Raw genomic sequence first — 16,810 nt, 5'->3', positions numbered from 1 at the left:
GGAATTCTGCAGTTACCAGGGGCAGAAGCTAAACATTCCAGAGGCAGCTTTTAGCTTTCTTTTACCAAGATCCGATTTCAACAAAGAATGCTATTGTACGGCTAAACATCATGGCCCAAAAGGTAAGACAAACACACTAGATGCTTGAATCCATCCGTCTCTTTCCGTTTGCGGTGTTAGAGGCGTTCCCATTCTTTGCAAGCCAACAGCCAGCACAGCCAGAACAGCCAGAGAACACGGCACCCATTTGTAAATTTACTACAGACACCAGTGAAGAAGCTAAATGTGATCGAAAATTAAAACACTGCAATTTTATAGAACAGGTAGACAGCAATGTCCAACGATAACCAGTTGCCGGAGTTCCCAGAGGGATCTCCGGATCAACAAACCGGGGGTGGGCCGTCTCGGAGCCGTGGGCGAAATATACGAAGGACTGGAATGCCAGAAGAGGAGCGCAGAGCTCGGCAACGGCGTAGACGTCAATTCCGCGCCCGATTTAGCCTTGCAAACGAAGACAAGCGGCAAGAAGAGACAGGAGATGGAAAATCTGATATTGACGATTCAAACACTACACAGGCAGCAATTGAACAAGAGAGTGCGGACGAGCCGATCTTAACAGAGGCTGAGGGCATTCAGGAGCGGAAGCCTTGGGAGACGCTAGTTATCGGGAGCTTAGGAGAGAACTTGAGTTACATCGAGGAAAAGAATCGCGAGATCGAACGACAACGATATATCGTAAGATACCACCAGGAACATTCTCCGCACCAAGTCGCACACAATCAGAAAATCCTCGATGAGTTGATCCAAGAGCGATCGGAAATGGAGGACGATGAAGAAAACAATATGCCCCAGTATGTATACTTTAAACCCTTATTTTCCAAGAAATGTGTATAATAACTAATAACCTCTCACAGAGATAAGCGAGAAGAGAAGATACGTATCGGTGAACGACTAGACTCGCTGAACTGGGCCCTCGATACTTGCCAATGTGAAGGTGAGGAAGTCAACATCCGAGCTGCCATCCAAGGGTATCAATCTGGGGAGATCGCATATTCGAACCATTTTACACTCATCTACGGCGGACATATCGTTGACGTCTGCCCCTCATACCAATCCTTCTGCGTAGACAGGCAGGAGAGGTTAGACAGGTATATTGCAAAATACGGACCCGGATGGCTCTGGCAAGAACCTCCGCTTGCAGGCCCCGGCTCCGAAGCGGTGGCGAATAAGGCGCTGTGCCTCAATAATAACGGGAGTAGACATAACTACTTTTTCGGGAGTTATACGGTGAATATGCGGTTTGCTGTCGATAGGGGCCTAGTAATGAGAAAGACACCTAGAGGCTTCGTCAAGGACAGAGTAGGGAGGCGGGATGCTGAGGTTTCGTGTTGCTTCGAGACGCTCCTCGACAGCGGAGCAACTCTGCCCAACTTATCTTTGGATGATCTCCGCCACCTAAACGTCGACTTCAAGTATTACGCCGCGCAGGGTGTTACGAAGATCCGAACAGTATCTGATATCCAAGAGCGGAGACTCTTCGAAATGCGAGTCTCGGTGTGTTCAAAAGACGGCGCATCGCTCGTCGGGGAAGGCGACCAAGCGGTGTGGCCTAACGAACCGAGGATTGTTGGAGGCCTCGTTCCGGTCTGGATCAACGAAGACACATCAGGCCCATCAAGCTTCAAAGATCGTCTAAGCGGCATGATACCGTTCGAATCATGCTACGTAGGGTCGGCACCAACTACGAAGGAGATGTGGCTGGGAGAAGATCGCAGAGACGTGTTAGGTGCACGGCGCATGCCATCACTCTTGCGGTACGACACCGAGAAGCAACTCGGGTTGAAATATCCGGAACACTTCCAAAGATTGCGGGCCGAAGCAAAGACGCCGGATCAAGTGATATTCATACATAACCTCGACCCGGCAAAAGGGAGAGGATCGACGTTCATCGACGCAGACTGGCCAGGCGTTCGCGGGAAGAGCGAGTTAGCAGTCCTGCATAGAGAATTCGACAAAGCTAGCCAGCGAACAATCACGAAAGCACAGGAGAGGGTAGTGTTGGAGCCACGCACGGGGGAGCAATGGGAAGTTGCGAAAGAGACGCCTGGATGGCGAGAGCAGTTCCTAGGCCCTAAGGATTTTGCGAAGTCGGACTATACCGGCGTTGGGGAGAAGAAACTATTCGGACATAGGTTTGGACGTAGGTAGAAGGTTAGTCTAGAGCGATGTCGATGTTTATATTGTAGGAGGTATTCTAGATTACATTAGGTTAGGTAGTTAGTTATATGAGATTAGCAAGCCGTAGCACTACATCGCATTGCCTCTCCCTTACTCTCCCCCCTCCCTTATATGATGAAGAGAATAAAACGACTTGTGGTCGTTCAATGTCACGTGTCAATAGGAATAAATACCTGTTGAGAGAGGCCAAGGTGAATCTGTATGAAGTGCCATTTACGGCGCCGGCGACTGTAAATTTGAAATACCACTTCGTATCAGTAATTATGGATTTAGTTGTGCATACATATATAATAAAGCCTCTATACGCTCATCACGTCGCAGTAAAGGCACTACGTAATTTTCTACTCAGAAAGATCTTCAGGGAGACATAATAGCCTGTCAGCTTGGATACATACATAGTATAATTGTAGCTCATGCCGCTCCCAAAGAAATTGTAACCTGCATAACCGAAATCGCCCGGTGACGACAGCACAGCGCTCGGAGATTGTGCAAAGATATTAGTAGCTGCTAGCTCGCCAATTAGAGCCCCGGTCTGAATATTCTTGTCCTTTTTTTCCCGTTGCTACTTCATAGATGGCACGAGAAAAAGGAAATGTAGACTTGCCCTTGCGTGGGAAAGAAAAAAAAAGACCAGTTTCTTTCTCACGAACCCAACAGTCTGGATGCTATGACAAATGAAGTTAATATACTAACCTACATAGGTGCCAACATATGCAGCGACTGGAAGAGCGGTACCGTCGTATTCTCTCCTATTTAGGTATTATCATCAATATTTATTAGGAGCTGGCTTCAGCGACATTAGATAGGCTATGGCCATTCAGCCCCTGTCTAATAATTACAACACTCCTTACAACTTATCAAGGCTACAGATGCAGGCCTTCGAGCCCGCGCAATAGCGTTGATGCTTATTCGCAAAATCCTACAGCACGGGTGTGTTCATCTCCGCCTGTTGATTGATTCGGTGCGGGCGCTCGGAGTGAAGCAGGTTTTTTTTTTTTTTTTTTTTATACTGATCAGAGCGATCTTAGATGTATGGGCTCTTACTTAGCTCGAAACGGTGAGGAGGCGTACGGCTATGAGATGATGGCTTGCAGAAATTGATTAGCTAGACTTACCCAACTGCCCAACTGCAGGGAAGAGGAGAGTTAAGAGAATAAAAACCTTGGCGCGTTTATATGGAGATCATCGTAATTAATAAAATGAACAAAATACCTAAGACGCGTAAAGAGGTTTTCTTCTTTTCTTTTGTCTTTTTCTGCAGCTTCTTGAAACACTTATACTAGGCTCTTTCATCCGGGCTAGACAGGTCTTAGTTTAGGACTTGTCTCATAATCTCATAAATCTGATTTAAGCTACGGATCCTCCTACTAAAAAGCTGCATGAGCTGCATGAGTTGCATGAGTTGTGGGCTGCATCATGCTGCATCGTGCTATTAACGCGACCGACGCCAAAACGCCAAACCGACGCGTGCGGAGAAGACACAACTTTTTGCCTCCGAGGGGCTGGATAGATATGTAGAAACCATCTCGTCATCGTGTATTCCTTACCCCACCATAAGCCTAGGTAGGTAGGTATGTAGGCTTGACCTTTCCTACATATATCCATGTTTCTACATATGTATGTATCAGGGTCTATTCTACTAGTGTAAGGCGTACGTAGTATTCACAGAATCATGAGACTTAAGGACCACATATAGTTCCATAGTATTATGTAGGAACTACGGTCTTACTATGTAACGTCGAGCTTTTCTCGGGCATCCTTTAGTCGTTCTGCACATCCTACAGCTACTTGGAACGCTATATTTGATTTATTATGTACAAGTACGAAAATATTCATGATACTTTCGATCTGCTTACCAACGCTACAAAAAGTTATCTATGAGTTTCTCCACACAACTAGAGCAAACGCTGACAATGATTGACATTTTCGAGGCTGAGGATCATAGATCCTGTATGCTTATACGTAATTCCTTGATAATGCCGCCCAGACATGTTATTACCATCGAGGTAATCACATCGTATATAACAAGTGCATACGGTTAGATCAGGAGCTAACGCCGACAACTTGCAGAAGCAAGATCGGCTCACATAACGAATAGGAAAAACCGGGCCAACTCCATCCTTTAGGGTTAGTATGTAGAGCGCGGATGGTAGCTGAGATAGGTACACAGCCTCGGGGGCAGAAACCGCTAAATACTGGTTACCGGTTATTCCTGTGTCCGATGTGAAAGAAATGTAAAAAACAAAAATAAAAGAGCCATGAATAGACATATCCAGGTTATGATGATGGTCGGATGGCTCTTTTTCGGTCGCTTGCTAAGCTGTGACAAACCTCATTGGCGTATTATCGAACCACTGATATAAAGGGACCAATGAGAGAACCCATAGCCCGGCAAGCTTGAAGCTGTCCGTGTCGTTGATGAGACCGGTACGTAATTCGGGGTTCACGAGCAAGTTATGAGCCCGACTAGGCTAGGGTTTTCCCCGGACTGCGAACCCTTGGGTTTCGGCTAACTTGGGTTCATCATGAGATCTAGACGCGTCCCGAAACTAGCGCGTGGTTTTTCCCCCTCTTGAGGTCTCGCGTTATCCTTGTTTAGGGGATTTCTAACAAGATGATCCCACCAGCCAGTCGTTCAATAAGGAGCTTTGGTCTCGCCAAGAGCTCACAATATCTAGAGACAGTGTTTGCTCAGCTGTTAATAAGTGGAAACGAAGAAATATTAAGAATAACGACGACCTTGTATCGTCAATTGACTCGCACTCTGTCGGCTGAGTTCATCATTGACCACATATAGCTCAGAGACTAGTATATGCTAGGCTACGCTTGCGTATTGTAAATTCTCAATCGAAGTCATCACTACTAATAGTGTTGAATTTCTCGACAGGTACATTAAATGTACCCAAGAATGTACCCAAGCGGATTGAAGGTAGTATTAATATGTATAGTACCGAGAGAACGGTATCACCATCGATGATTAGCAAAGGTCTAGCCAGAATTAGGAAAGAAAGAAAGAAAAAAGTCCACCGGGCAGCAGGCTGAGCAACAAGCATGATATGTATGATGGGCTTGGCAGAGGCACGGGGGTATGGGATTGCTGTGTTCTGTAAGCGCTTAGGATAGCCTGCTTTACAGTTATGCCGTCTACGAGTAACATCGTTAGATCAGAGCGAAGTGCGATGCAACGCCGGTAGGCCAGCACCGAATAGCTTATTAGGCAGATGTCGTTTGCCATCTAAGAGCGACACTACTACGCGTCGCTTTGAAACACAACGACTGTTCCGCAGATGAGAAGTAGACGGATGACTCCCAGGTTTTGCACGTACCCAGTCCAGGTTGTCCTTGTCACTCACGAGACTTTGCATGCTTCGTAGCTAAGATCTGCTCGGCGATATGCCAAATCATATCTGCTCGTTGCCGTTGGCTATTGGTTGGTGGAAATTGGTGGTAATGTCTCTCGAAGGATTTCGTGGCATGAGTATCTGAGAGTTCTCTAAAACGAAGGGGCCAGGTATTGTATCGTGTAAGAGTACATATTGCTAATAATGGAGATGCGCCCACCCTGTTACAATATCCTTGCTGTCGGTGATCGTTTGTAACAAACGGTTGACGAGGTTGACGAATAGGGAAGACGAAGGGTGCGCAAAAAGCCTCCTCACCTTCCGTGACGAACAGTTAACTCCGGTAAAATAAAAAAGAACCAAATCTAAGAGTAACTAGTTAATATGTAACTAACGGAAACTGTGACATATGATTACCTAATTAAGGGCGTTTGGACGAGGATTAGTAACGGTACTTTGCACAAGATAGGTAGGTATTATTAGTATTAGGTAAAAGATCTGGGTTGCATTAGATTGTTTTATGCGTTCCACAGTTCCATCCCGGCGGAATTACCAGCCTCATTGCGGCTTGACCCGAGAAAGCGGGCTAGGGCTTCTAGATCGTCCATCGAAGCATTGTGTAACAAATTAAGTTATGACTTTTTTAAAATAACTGACTACTTTATCTTATTGCTAATTAACCTAGGCATTACAAGTCCATATTGCTTGCTGTTATCTACTTACCTAAGGTATCTACCTAGGTAGTGTAGGTATTCCGCAAGCGGTCTGAGCACTGGAGTAGACCCCTAATTAGACCATGTCGTAAAAATCACGTTGCATCCTTCACCGATTCCGAGGCAATATCGGAAATCAAGGATAACCTTACGACAGCGCACAGTTGTTAAAACAGTCACTAGAACAAATTTGGTCCCCCGGATGCACAGTACCTACGCCGCCTCCAACCTCACCCTTACTTTAAAGAGGAAAAAAAGGGTATCGACAGCGCTACCAGACTTGATCCAGACCCTTTACTACACATCATCGCGGTAAGGCCGGCTCCCGAGAATTTTTGCTGCAAGTGGTGTCGACCAGGAAACCGGAGAGACTATTTCGTTATGACCGTAGTAAAGAGGATCCGTTGGGTAAGAAAAATAGCATCTAACGTGCCGAACCCATCCATGGATGGTCCCGCGGCCCGCTTCATGGCTAAAGTGTTAGCTTGAAGAAGCCTCTCTCATCGGTCCTTTGTAAAAAGTTTGCATCGCGTCAGCGGAGATCCTTAAAGAATCTATCACTCGGACCCATGTGCCTAAATTTTCTATACCGGTGCTTGGACCGATGTTTGAAGAGTTTAGTTGCGGTAGCTCTACAACTAAGGCGGGCAAAGCGCTTTTCGACGTGGAGCAGATCCGTTTCGCTATTTTCTATGATGGCATGAGGGGATAATCTAGGCCACAAGGTAAACCTGTCAAAGTCAACTGCGAAGTCTGAGGAGGACCCGAGTGATTGTGACGCTGCACCCGATCATACATAACTAAGGTATGTAATGTAAGTATGTCTGGTACGGAAGTAGACGCGTGGGTATAAGCATGAAGCTGAAAGACAGCGGAGTACGAAGTAGACAGTCAGACAGTTTGATCACTTAACCTAACTAGCAGTTTTAAATCTAGGGATCCTGTCTTAGTTCCTCACCGCTGGAACCGAATCAGACGCATTGAACACCGACTTGCTGCTGTAGAGTTGTTCGGAAAGGAACGTCATCATCGCCTAGAAGCAGGGAGGTCCATCTGAGAAAATAGCAAATCGCACCTGCTGAAATCATAGAAATGTATGTTTTCAGTGCCGCTAGTTTGCCGACTTGCATGAGCTACTTGCGGTCTGTAAGATCTTTCGGGTAATTCAAACTATCAGTCTATCGGTCAAGAGTTTGTACGGTGGACCGGACAGCTTGCAGACCTTCTTCTTAGTACTCCATTCATCTTTTGATAGGAATATTTTGTTCAGTTTCGGAGCTAGGAAAAAAAAAAAAAAAAGGGATATGTCGATGATTGCATGTGTGTATAATTGTACAAATACGTCATTATCAAGTTTATGTAAATGTCCCCATTACAATGTGTTAGTAAGAGTTAGGTATGTATATGCAAGCTCGCTTGTTACTCGCGTGGAGGATGCATCAATGCACAACTGCGGACCTTAGTTAAATGAACATCGAAAGCCGCTAATGACGAACGCGATGTATGTATAGTGCACAGTGCGTACCAGCGTTTGCGGTAAGGCTGAGCTAGATCGACGGACGGGTGGGGGCTTCTTCCGAAGGACAAACCCGTTTTTACATTCTTGACAGTTCTGTGTTGCAGGAAATGACGACTGTTTTTTTGACGATCCGTAAATTCCTCAATTATGAATGATGGTTAATCTGAGAGGGGGCGTTATAGGACTTATTCCCTCAACCCCCTTTCGCACTCGTATATGCGGAGATCTTCTAACCTAAGGACATCAGTAAAAAATTAGGAGCAGTAGGAGCTAATTGCGCTACGTTGTACTAACTTCTACATCAGGTAATATATCCTTGCATGTGGCTTGCGCGCTTGTGGCGTCTGCAACTTTCCCCCTACCCTACCCTACCCTACCTATAAATCCTGCATATATGAAGATAGATACATGGTGTACCTAAACGGGAGATATTGATGGAATTTGAATTGATTGAACGTGGTTGCTTGAAATACCTACCTACATATTGATTTTACCATTTCGAATCCATTTGATCGCGTTATCAGGAAAATCTCTTGCAAAGAGTAGAATACCCATCATGCAGTTGAGATGGAGGGAGAAAGGTACCCATATGTTTCAGAAAAGCAGTTCTTCCAAGGCTCTATTGGCTTCCAGCTCGTCTTCCACGTTTGCGGACAATCTGGATTGCTTAAGACTGTTTACGTATTGTCCCGTATTGGAACGCACACATAGACATTCCGTGGCTCTTCTAGGTAGGTAGAGTGATGTTAGGTATGATTGGTTGGTTGATCTACAGCAGGCTTATCCCACCATCCCGCCACCCCTCTCTCTTTCTCTCTCTCTGAAGTGAGGGGCACGTTACGGTTTCTTGCTGATAAGAGAAAGTGATATTCAAGATGCCGTCTCGAATAAGAAGCGAAGGTTAAAAAAAGATAGACTGATAGAATGCATCGAGCCACGAAAGTCAGCGCATATAACTTCCTAGGAAATAAGCGGCGTCTTTGCTTAGTAGTAATTATGAATGAATGGTGGTAAGATACGATCCGGGCCGCGCTACAAGGCAGCAGCAGGCAATGCGTCGGTTAGCATATTGACTGACATGTTAGGCGGATGTCATATGCCTCCCGCCTTCGGCTGTGCAACAGTACGGCTACCGATAACAACTAACTGCAAATGCGAAATGCGATTATTTGGTAACACGCACCGACCTTGTTCTAACTTCTGTGGGATCAAACGCTATCCGTACTATTTACGTTGATCAGCAAAACGCAGTCCTGATGCTCGCCTTATGATACGAGAAGCGAGAAATCATATCCAATGCGACACGAAGCAAGGGTTAAAGTGGTAAGGCGATAGCTTGGCCGGAAACTTGTATGGATCGTGTCCCCCGAAACTATTATATCCGTCTCTAGGTAGTTGTAAGAATAGGAATAGCGATGTGCTATTGAAACTTAGTGCAATAAAACCATAGTAGCCGACAACGTTTTTGGTGGTCCTTGGAAATTACCGATAATTCATTAGGGCTTATTAGCGTTTATCGAGTTAGGAACAAGTCGACGCCTTATCCTTACCCTAATACCTACCCTAATACCCTCGACCTGTTAAGAGAAGCGCATGCATTACATAGGCTTAGGATAAGACAGAAGACTCGTGATATCGTCATAATACCATATATTCTATGTAACAGTCCTTTCGTTCTCCACGTCTCCTATTACTACAGGTACGGAGACCAGGACGCGTGTGGGGGATGATAGCACCGTATCGCAGCACCGTGATTGAACGATATGATATGTAAGGCCTCGGCCGGTACACCATCAAGATGAAGCAAGATGGAGTTGGACAGGATTGGTTAAGTAGAGCTGGAATCGGTGGGATGAGCAATGAGCTGTCCCACGGGGTGCGGGAGTACAGCAGCTATAGAAGCAATCAATTAATCCAATCATGCCTAGGCCTTCCAGCCAAACAGCAACCCACCAAGTCGGTATCATGGCCTTTTCTTTACTGGGCCGGCCTTTGGGATGCCGTCTCTTGTTGTATGCTATGTCTCTCCTATTCGAGCACTTAGGCATGGCTATCTTCTTGATAGTTTGTTGACGTCGCGTTTCTATTTTTCTGGTCCCTCGATCGGTCTGTGGGATGCTTTCTAACTATTGTATGCCGGCGGCCGTCGACAGCCTGCTCGGCTCCACGGCCTATTCGCAATAACAGTTAGAACGCGATGATCTGACACGGTCAGACCATCGAACACGCATGCATAGTATACAAATTGCCGTGGTCGTAGCATAGAAGGTAGCAATAGTAGCCCTTGTGCTAACATATATAGGCCTACAAACCTAGTCCCCAAGACGGATTAATAGGTGGATGGAACAAGAAGGTGTGTTCTGCGTAACAAAAAGGCTCTAGGGTAAGGTGAAGCGCAGGCAGCCTAGTACGGATTGACGTGATGATGAGAGCCGGACGCAATAGGGGCTAGGATCCATTACACATGACACGCATGATAAATTGATTTTCAAGTCGTGTAAGACCGCGTTAGGAGATCTTGATTGGTTAGGGGCTATCGACGATTTGGTTTGGTCGGCGCGACATCTGCCCTGTATCCTGTATTCTTGCAGATTTCCAGATTTCCAGATTTCCATGGGCTGAAATGGCGACACTAGCCCGAATGGAAGAACCCCTGCTCAGGTTTCTCCTTTGCAGCTCTATGCGAACAGGCGTAGGATTTGCTCTCAAGATTGAGAATAGTTAAGGGGCGATAAAACGGGATGTACGGAATACATATACATACCTTAGATATGTGTGTATCTACTGTGCCATGGAGATCGTATGGCAATTCTCCCCTTTACATGCCTGGGTACCCAGGTAATAGATATTATTAGCCTTACTAGGTAGGAAGCATCATCGGATGATTTGATGATGGCGGACGTAAGTTTTTGCACGTTTTTGGTGTGCATTAGCATTATTGCTTACCAGGGCACAGCGGATCGACTTTACTGGCCTCATTCCTAAAGACAGATCTGCAGTAACTAATCATATCGAAAGTAGGTAAGTATTGTATGTATGTAGGCCACTTAAATCTGTATATTTTTATAGGTATGTCAACTGACGGGCGGGAAATACTACTGCGTCCTTCGTAGCTGAGTCCAATCGAGCTTATGACTTCTACTCCTTCGGCTTCAAGCGAAACCTTTAGGCGAAACTGAGCCTTCGTTAGCAGTGACTTAACACCCTCAGAAGTATGATTGAGATGTGTCTGGCAATTTACGTATTCCAGGGGTAGTTAACGTTAAGGCAGCGTTAAGGATCCGTTATTAAACAGTAATACAGTAACACAGTAAAGGTCTTTAGGTCGGAGCACGCATAAACACAGTGTGACTCCGGTCCGAATTTACAGGAGCCTATCGCACTCAGTGCTTTCTGAAATCTTCTCACTGTGGCGCCTTAGCACTACGTACAGTTCGGAGTACTGTACGTTTTCAGTATGCGAATTTATTGCACTGTTCCATGTATGTATCGTCTGAATGTATGTACGAATATATCTCTACATAAGGCCTACTAAACAACTAACCTAGGTTAGACCTAACAAAATACAGGCTTGCACCTTGAAGATTGACGTGGATTTTCACCCTATTATCCAAATTATCATGCCCTGGTCGTAATAGCATAATTCCATGATGCTCATTCGACGACACTTGGTAGGTTATCTAGTGCTGCACATTACTGGTTTCCGTCAGCGAAAAGGTGGCCGATAAAACGGCTAACTGCCCTAAAGAATGGCATTACGTGCATACGCCTATCAAATCTCGAACTCCAGGGTTCTAAAAGTTACAATGCATTATGCACACAAAGGCGTGTAAGGCCAGATGGTCTACATCGAAGAGACCGTTACGAAACAAACAAATACTCCACGGCTCACTCGTGACGAAGAAGGTCTTGATTCAGTAGACCCCTTACCTTACGCATGTGCAAGTTTATACAAAGCAAATTGAAACCGCCTACAAGCATCATGGTAGCAAGGAGAGGCTCAAACGACGTTCGATCAAATAAATTTATAGTGCATACATATGTATACCTAGGTTACATGTATCTACCGATATCTACCATGTAAGTTTACCATGTAAGGCTGGTCCCACGAGACAAATAGCCAACCAACAAGTCTTATTAACCCATCCCAAAATACCTAAAATACCTAATACTTGCATCGTAGCTAAACATTGAAATTTCCATATGCATATTTGAGCCTGTTATTAAACTCTATAGTTATCCCGAAAGTCTACCATACGGTAGCACCCGTAAGGAGGCCGTACCGTCCAGTTTCGCGTACACATCCACGGCTGCCTCCCATCTTGAAAATCGTCAGCACCAAGTTCATTGGGCGCTGCGAATAAGCGGTCTGATGTTATTGAGTAGCAATCAGCAGAGCTTGTTTACCGGCTGTCAAACCATGTAGTCCAAAAAGACGGCTTGGGCCTCGCAATCAATAGAAAATCAACAGTCAACAACCAACTGGCCGTCGTTCAGAGCCTTTTGCTAAACATCCAATCGAAGTGAGTTCCGCTAGTACACGTAAAAATATACATACACTTTGATGTTTCTATGTACACCGTTCCCGTACGTACATACGTGGACCCCGGCTACAGATCAAGGAATAAGGTTGAAACCCTACATGTGTAGTGTACATATCATGTATGTATTATGTATGTGTATATATTAGGTACTTCTACAATTTACATGTGTACATAGGAAATTTGCTTGCTGCTTGCGACTTATAAGGTCCTTAGTTGCAAAGAAAAGGTGTGCAAGGTGCAGCAGCAGGCTGTGTATCAGGGAAAGAGCGTGTGCACTGGAGGGAATAAGGACTAGAGGTACAAAAAGCCTGCTGGGGGGCACGCGAGTAAGCTAGGAAAATGTACTTGTACCTGCAAGGCGGCCGTCGCCAACCCTCAAGCTAACCTTAGCAAATTCTCGAATCTCATAGGCTGTCGCGAGCGCGGTACCTTGTCTAGGCTCATCCTGGCCCCGGCCTCTTTCCTGCTGAGGCCCTGGGCCCTGTAACTTAGTATACTTACCACTGTACCTGTGGATTTTATTACTGGTGCTTTTTTTTTTCTCGTTCTTTCGCACGCCGTTTCTACTTTTGCGTGGATGCTCTGACCCGCGCTGGGGCCGATGTCTTAAAAGTACCTGTTAAACCAATCCATCTCTTCCAATCCTTTTTCATCTCCTCCATCCTCCTCCAACTTGAGGCCATCTCCTAACTCTCTCCTTCCTTTCCTCGTCCTCTTTATCCGATCCATTCATTTTCCTCCTCTACGACACTTATCCTTACTATCGTCTCCTTGTCTATTTCAAGGAGGAAAGGAGGAGAGAGAAATCCCGGGCCTTTACGACAGCGCAAGACGAACAGGGTAGAGCCGAGATAATAGCAGAAGAGGGAGAGACGCAAGTCAAATAGATGAAGAGAGAAGCAGAAAAAATTTAGGCTTTTTTGCTTTAGAACTTCGATAATTTTATCCTCTTCAGAAATCCTTCCAGGTAATAACCAATATTTCTGGAATTCGAATTCCTAGGTCTTTTTTTATCTGACCAGGAATCTCTCCCAATTACCACCAAAAACCCTCCCTACCTCAATTTCATCCCGTCCATCAACCCCCCCTTCTTCAATCCGTTAAGGCGGTTCGACTCCCTCTATCCCGTCCCGTTCTCCATTCCTCAACCGAACACCCTTCATCTCCTCCCCCTCCGCTCAATTAGATCGCCCCAAGGAGAGTAGTCTTGTCTAGCTTGCTGGGCAGACACAAGGCAATTCGATTCTCCTAATTCTCCCTCGTGCCAACGGTACAAGGAATCTGACTCTGGCTCATCGCAATTACTCCAGAAGAATATCGGTATTAGACTCCACACCGAGTCTACTACTGATTCGAGGATCTCATCCACCAGCCCTACATGAACCCAGTCGCTCGACTATAATCCATTAGAAGCGTGCAAGTGCAAAGGTACGTTTGAGAAGATTGCATTATATCCCAAAAAGGAAGAGAGCGGAAAAAGAGAGGATTTTTGCGAAAACTCAAAGATTCATATTCTGATATTGGTTCCCTCCCTGCGCAGGTACATACCGACGGTCCACCTACAGTGTTCCAACGGTGTACTCGAACACTCACGCACGCTTCAATCCGCGCTGTCGAGCAGAAAACGCTTGCCCTCGTGGGACTCGTTAACTCGCTGTTCCCACCAAATTCATTCAGGAATCACTTAATTTCCTGTGATTAATCGTGGCGGTAAGGGAGACCCTTCTTCAGCGAAATTATAACACAGACCAACGTCATTTTGTATGCACGTATGCTGCATTAAATACTCCATCGAGGATCAATTGCCTGCCAGACGTTTTGCTGCGTGCCAGGAACAGATCCCCACATCATTGTCCCTCGAATCAGAATGCTTAGTGTTCTGCCCCTGATCGTGTGGTTCCAGAAGACCGTGCCCTGTTCCGCCTGGCCTGGTTTTGGTCCATCATGTCTCTCCTTGTTCTCAATTGGGTCATTGGTTTTTGACGCTAATACTTTTCCACTCCAGAGCCTTTTACTCGACGTCTCTTTTTTAACGGCCGCACCTCCGGCCCTCTTTCACCTCAACATTTCACCGTCTTTCGGCAGCCATTCGGCCATAGTCATTCCTTAATTTTTTTCGTCTTTTACTGCGTACAGTTTCATCACGCTCATTAATATCGTAATAATCGTGTCGTTCGTCCCAGCCGGAATAATACACTCTTTCGACTTCCTCCTGCGACGACCACTCTAATACACTACACTCCTTCCACTGCATCAATCAAGATTCCTGGAGAACCTAATCGTCACTCTTTTAAAGATCACGTCCCAGTATTGAACCTTACCCAGCGATATCAGTCTTACCGCAGTTTACTCAACCAATCTCATCATGGCCTACTCAACCTCAACCGACTGTGGTTTCTTCGTCGAATCCGATGAGCCTCGGCAACCCCGAATCAGCATGAAGGATGCAGCAAAGATGCTTGCCCGAAACAGGCAAGAGATGATTGCCAATGAGCTGTCCCGCTTAGCTGGCGACGAGTATCTCGAGGATGTCATGCAGCACATGAGGCACATGGAGGTTGGTGTTTTAAGATTACTGTCTCCACTCTTTTCCCTATCCAAGTGTCCCGAATAGTACAATGACGGTGGTTGGTATGCATATTATGGCTAACAATTAGAATAGGACGAGACGCTACCGGATGCCAATTTGATTGACATGCAGCGGGAGATCCAATGGTTCATGCGGCCTTACCTGATCGACTTTTTAATCGAGGCTCATGCCGCATTCTCGCTTCTGCCGGAGACCCTGTTTCTGACTGTGAACTTGTTAGATCGGTACTGTTCAAAGCGAGTGGTGTATAAGCAGCATTATCAGTTAGTCGGATGCGCCGCCCTTCTCATCGCTGCCAAGTATGGCGACAAGAAAGATCGGGTACCCCAAATCAATGAGCTGAACAATATGTGTTGTGGTCTTTACGATTCGGGAATGTTCACGCAGATGGAGATGCATGTCCTCAATACGCTCGAGTGGACTATCGGACACCCGACTGTCGACTTCTTTACGCAACTTATCGTCGCCGAGGAAGCCGATGACCGCGAAGTTGAGCACATGGCTGCTTATCTCTGTGAAATTGCATTGTACCACCGAGACTTTGTTTCTACCAAGCCGTCGATCATGGCACGTGCCTCGCTCGCTCTCGCACGTGCGATACTTGGACGACCCGAAGTCAACGACGGCGAGTGGGATCATGTGGAGAACGTTACGGTCCTCGCTCTATCTCAGCACTTGCATCAGCCATCGGTTACGTTGTCAAGGAAATACTCGTCTCACCACCTCTCTCGCGTCTCTGGAAAGCTTGCTGAGTTTCTTGCACAGCAAGCAGCTATTTCCCGTCGAGCGCAAGGCCCACCCTCGCCTCCCGCGGAGCCCACTCTGTCAACGCAACACCCTAGCATATATAGCACTCCTCAAAAAGGACATGGTGCCGCCATTGGTGTCGCGGATGGATATCTAACGCCACCTATCACTCCCGACGGTGTTAACTTTGGTGTTGTCACAGATCCGATGAACAAATATGTCCCACCCAGGTGTCCGGTCACTCCCACACCTCAACCTCCCAGTGCAACCGGGTGTGCTCAGCAGCAGCCCCCCGCGCAGCAGTACTCTAACTACTTATATGAGGAATACAGTGGCCCGATGGTTTCGTGATGGTGGCCATAGCTTGGACAGCATCTCTACGGATTCGAAGTAGATTCACCTTATCAATTCTATCATACGAACAACTCGTTTTGAGACTTATCGCATGGATGTGTATCATTGGAAGAAAAAAGATTGTTGCATAATTGACGGTTTAGGTTCATTTCCATGGCATCAGCGACTTGTTTTTATTTTCAAACTTCTTTTTTTTATTTTCTTTTTTTCTCAGTCATACCCATTGAGCGTGCCATTGTTGCGTCAACCACTTAAGCGAACGATTGTCGACCAAAAAAATCTGATTTCTCCTTCCTGTGAGTTCGGGCGTTTTTTCAATATCGATCCGAGTACAGAAGACGGCGCGCCAAATTGAAGCACCAAAAGCTACGGAGCGTTGAGATGGAGCAATACATAAGACGGGCGAGGCTGGATGTGGAAGAAAAAAAAATAACTGGCAATTTGTGAACAATGGGAGGATGACGAAATTAGGGGCGCATGTGCAGTGGGCGCGAGTACAGGCGAGCAATTCGTCAATTGCTTTCGAAATGTTGAGTGGATTCGACTCTCGCCTCGCGCGGTCGAGGAACTGCGAAAGTAATATTGAGGCATGCCGCACGATACGATACACGGTTCGACTCCCTCACACCGGGAGTATCTTAATTCTTGTGGAGGATGTTTGCTGCGGAATACCCTTGGCACTTGGACGATACCTTAGATGGCTCTTCATTCCCATCGTCGACTTTATGTCACATAGTATGCCTGCCGCGGCCGTAAATAAAACG

The 16,810-nt window shown here is 46.1% G+C and overlaps 2 protein-coding genes across 2 annotated transcripts; both read left to right on the top strand.

Annotated features, from left to right (window-relative positions):
• Positions 1-17: 17 nt before the first annotated feature.
• Positions 18-2,354, top strand: F4813DRAFT_70082 (uncharacterized protein). The gene is made up of 2 exons (XM_049248790.1): positions 18-851; positions 915-2,354. The coding sequence occupies exons 1-2, from the start codon at positions 334-336 to the stop codon at positions 2,206-2,208; spliced, it is 1,812 nt and encodes a 603-aa protein (XP_049099577.1). The 5' UTR covers positions 18-333; the 3' UTR covers positions 2,209-2,354.
• A 12,366-nt stretch (positions 2,355-14,720) lies between these two features.
• On the top strand, positions 14,721-16,043 carry F4813DRAFT_380741 (cyclin-like protein; the record flags this gene model as incomplete). Its single annotated transcript, XM_049245592.1, has 3 exons — positions 14,721-14,912; positions 15,018-15,994; positions 16,025-16,043. The coding sequence occupies 3 exons, from the start codon at positions 14,721-14,723 to the stop codon at positions 16,041-16,043; spliced, it is 1,188 nt and encodes a 395-aa protein (XP_049099576.1).
• Positions 16,044-16,810: the final 767 nt, after the last annotated feature.

The sequence above is a fragment of the Daldinia decipiens genome (genome assembly GCF_022478715.1).
Source record: "Daldinia decipiens strain CBS 113046 unplaced genomic scaffold F4813scaffold_16, whole genome shotgun sequence".
NCBI lineage: Eukaryota > Fungi > Ascomycota > Sordariomycetes > Xylariales > Hypoxylaceae > Daldinia > Daldinia decipiens.
This window is presented reverse-complemented; position numbering and strand designations above follow the sequence as displayed.